The sequence below is a fragment of the Colobus angolensis genome, unplaced genomic scaffold, assembly GCF_000951035.1.
Source record: "Colobus angolensis palliatus isolate OR3802 unplaced genomic scaffold, Cang.pa_1.0 Scaffold433, whole genome shotgun sequence".
In the NCBI taxonomy this organism is placed as follows: Eukaryota; Metazoa; Chordata; class Mammalia; order Primates; family Cercopithecidae; genus Colobus; species Colobus angolensis.
In genome coordinates, this window is record NW_012117744.1 from 369727 (window position 1) to 374002 (window position 4276).

Genomic DNA, 4276 nt, shown 5'->3' on the forward strand with positions numbered 1-4276 from the left:
CCTTAGCCTCCCGAGTAGCTGGGACTACAGGCACACACCACCATGCCCGGCTAATTTTTTTGTATTTTAGTAGTGATGGGGTTTCACCATGTTGCCCAGACTGGTCTCAAACTCCTGAGCTCAGGCAGTCTACCCACCTCAGCCTCCCAAAGTGCTAGGATTATAGGCATGAATCACTGTGCCCAGCCAATGTCTATTTTTTAACATGGTAGCAATTCATTGGGCTTAATTTTATTATTCTTTTAACTGTTATATTGTATATGTTCTTTGTCATAGGTCATAAATGCATACAAGTCACGTCCTCAAAAAATTTATTGAGAAAGAAAAAGGTTTATTAAAGCATATTTCATGCATAGAAAAGATCAGAAAGACATAAAGTGATGTATTTTTTAATTAGTGATTTTCTATATCTTCCCATTTTTACAGCCTTTTTTCCTAGTTACATTATATAGTGCCATATTAAATGTGATAAAGGGAAAATTACACATACAAATACGAGGGGAAAATACCTCACTTTCAGTTAATTATTTAAATACCTGTATATTGGAATATAACATATGAAGTACACATCTTAAGTTCCTAGATTTTTTTTCTTTTTTTGAGACAGAGTCTCACTCTGTCATCCAGACTGGAGTGCGGTGGCATGATCTTGGCTCACTGCAACCTCCGCCTCCCAGGTTCAAGCATTTCTCCCTCCTGTGTAGCTGGGATTACAGGTACCCACCACCGTACTTGGCTAATTTTTCTATCTTTAGCAAAGACTGGGTTTTGCCCTGTTGGCCACTCTGGTCTTGAACTCCTGACCTGAAGTGATCTGCCTGCCAAGGCCTCCCAAACCTAAGTGACCCAGATCAACATATGGAATATGTCCAGTAACCTACCAGGATTGTTCATTCTTCCTCCCAGTAGATTGACGGCAAAACTAGCTACACAGCTGATCTGTATCATCTTCCACTCATTTTAACATACCAACAGAATCGCACATTGTTACCCCTTTGACTTCCTTTGTTCAACATTCTGTGAGATTTATTCATGTGGTTGCGTATATCATTAGTTCATTTTTTTATTGATATGTACTATTCTATTTGTTAATTCTTATTTTTAGAACTTCATTTTTTTGCAACAAGATTTTGCATGGTAAAACCTTTGCAAAGTTATTTCAATATTCTTATTCCTAGAAAAAATCTATACTCTGTCTTTATGCAGGTCTATCTAAACTAAATGACTACTTTTTCAAACAGAGGAATTTTTTGTCTTTATTTTTTACTTATTTTTAAAATATATTAAATTTGTGTTTTGTCTTTTCATATCTGTTTCATATCACTTGTGTGCAATGCAAGTGTAATCCAAATATAAAGAACTTAGATCTTTAATTTGAACTGGAAAAAAATTACAGAAACAGTAGTCGGTGATATTTACCTGTTTGTTACAGAGAGAAGCTGCATGAAGCCAATAATGAACTACAGAAGAAGAGAGCCATTATTGAAGATCTCGAGCCAAGATTTAACAACAGCTGTGAGTTTTCCTAATTATGATAGTTTTTAAATGGGCTTGCTGTATACTGCCATAGTGATAGTGAGTTTACATAATTTTTATTTATTTATTTTATTTTATTTATTTTTTATTTTTATTTTTTTTTTGAGATGGAGTCTCACTGTCACCCAGGCTGGAGTGCAATGGTGCAATCTTGGCTCACTGCAAGCTCTGCCTCCTGGGTTCTTGCCATTCTCCTGCCTCAGCCTCCTGAGTAGCTGGGACTACAGGCGCCCGCCACCACACCCAGCTAATTTTTTATATTTTTAGCTTTCACCATGTTAACCAGGATGGTTTTGATCTCCTGACCTCGTGATCCACTCACCTTGGCCTCCTAAAGTGCCGAGATTACAGGCGTGAGCCACTGCGCCAAACTGTTTATTCATTTTTGAGACAGGGTCTGGCTGTGTTGCCCAGACTGGAGTAAATGGCATGATCACAGCTTACTGCAGTCTTGACCTCCCATGCTCAAGCCATCCTTCTACCTAATCAGTCCCCCAGTAGCTGGGATGCAGGCATGAGCCACCCTGCCCAGCTAATTTTTATAATTTTTTATAGAGATGGGATTTCTCCATGTTGCCCAGGCTGGTTTTGAACTTCTGGGCTCAAGTCACCTGCCCACCTCAGTCTCCCAAAATCCTGGGATTACAGATGTGAGCAACCACACCTGGCCTATATTAAATTTTTATTTAAGAAATAGGCTCTGTTGGCTGGGTATGGTGGCTCACGCCTGTAATTAGCAATTTGGCAGGCCAAGGTAGGAGGATCACTGGAGCCCAGGAGTTCAAGACCAGCCTGGAGAACTCAGCAAGACCCTGTCTCATAAAAAAGAAAGAAGGCCAGCGCGGTGGCTCACTCCTGTAATCCTAGCACTTTTTTGGGAAGCTGAGGTGGGTGGATTGCCTGAGCTCAGGAGTTTGAGACCAGCCTGGGCGACATGACAAAAGGCTGTCTCTACTAAAAATACAAAAAATTAACCAGGAGTGGTGGCACACACCTGTAATCCCAGGTACTGGGAAGGCTGAGGCAGGAGAATCACTTGAGCCCAGGAGGCAGAGGTTGGAGTGAGCCAAGATCTAGCCACTGCACTCCAGCGAGACTGTCTCCAAAAAAAAAAGAAAGAAAGAAAGAAATAGGCTCTATTTACATATAGGGAGTATACAATCATCTTTATAATGTCTTACTTTCTAATTGTACTTTGAATTTTTCCTTAACTCTGTATTCTAATGAATATTATATGACGTTAAGATATTTTCATAATGTAGTTCCATGTAAGTCATCCAGACTTGTGCTTCCCAAGTATTTACTCCTGTAGGTAGCTTGGTTTTGTTAATTCTTTTGTATTAATAAAGAGGTAAAAGGTGAGAGAACAGACTTATTTTTATTGCGGTAAAATATACAAAACACACCATTTTAAGCCATTTTTAGTGTATAGTCCAGTGACGTTGAGGACATTCACACAACACAGCTATCACTTTTACCTATCTACAAAACTGTATCATCTCAAACTGAAGTTCTGTATGCATTAAACAATAACTTTCCCTTCCTCCCTCTCCCCAGCCCCTGGTAACCACTCTTCCATTTTCTGTCTCTGTGAATTTGACTATTCTAGGTCACTCATATAAATAGAATCATGTAATATTTGTCCTTTTGTATCTGGTTTACTTCACTTAACATAATGTCTCTGTATCATAGCATGTGTCATAACTAAGGCTGAATAATGTTATATCTGTGTATTACATTTTGTTTATCCATTCATGGATTCTTTATTTATGTACTTCCATACTGGAGTTTTTATTTATTTATAAGAAAACATTTTTGTTTAAAAAAAAAAAATCTGAATTTTTTAAAAATAAAATTATGTGTAAAAATAGACCAGTCTCTCAAAGCTGTTAACTATTTGTTATTAGTCAATTAAAATATTTTTGAAATTGTTGTAATCTAAAATAAATGTATTTATATTATAACTATATATTATAATCTATATATATTTTACTATTTTCATCTGCAGCCTTAAAAATTGAAGAATTACAGGAAGCTTTACGAAAGAAAGAGGAAGAAATGAAGCAAATGGAAGAACGATATAAAAAATACTTAGAGAAAGCCAAAAGTGTAAGTATGAATTTTGTAGGCATCTCACTCTACCTTCTGATCACATTTCAGTGAAGTCTTAAATATAATGGATGGACACTACAGCAACTTCTTATGCAGAAAACTCTCAGGAGAAGAACATATCTTATAACAAATAAAAAGAACCTGAGCAAGAAGCAGTGGTCAAAATAGGTCATTCCATGGATTACTTACTAATTACCAAGAGGAAAATGTACTTTGTGTGGGAAATGAGTGGCACTTGCCACCTTATTAGTCATCAAAATTAACAATACCAATTAGTGATAGGACAGCTGATATCCTGTGCCTTCTGATGGAGTATTGTTGTAAATAATAGTTAACCTGAATTTAAGCAACCTTCTATTTCCAGTTCACAGGCAAAATAAGGTTTATTGGAACAAGCTAAATAACACATTCAGGAAACCATCAGGTAAATCCAAAATTTGGAATGGAAGTCACTGTTATGAAAACAAGAACAGGCCATGGATTGTGGGAGAGCACAGGACCCATTCTAATTGAAAAGAGCCCCCTTCTAGTTGCCGAATCAAGACATTCACCTCTGAGTCCTGGATTGAGGGTTAAGGGGGTCCGTTTTCTTACAGATAACGGTTTGTGATTTTTTTTTTTTTTTTTT

General features: G+C 37.2%; 1 protein-coding gene across 1 annotated transcript in view; it reads left to right on the forward strand.

Moving 5' to 3' along the window:
* The window catches only part of HOOK3 (hook microtubule-tethering protein 3), a 152969-nt gene that overhangs the window by 128760 nt on the left and 19933 nt on the right, over nucleotides 1-4276 (forward strand). Inside the window, exons 17-18 of the mRNA XM_011957091.1 lie at nucleotides 1433-1515; nucleotides 3545-3645. Coding sequence (XP_011812481.1) covers nucleotides 1433-1515; nucleotides 3545-3645 — 184 coding nt within the window. The remainder of the gene's footprint in view (nucleotides 1-1432; nucleotides 1516-3544; nucleotides 3646-4276) is intronic.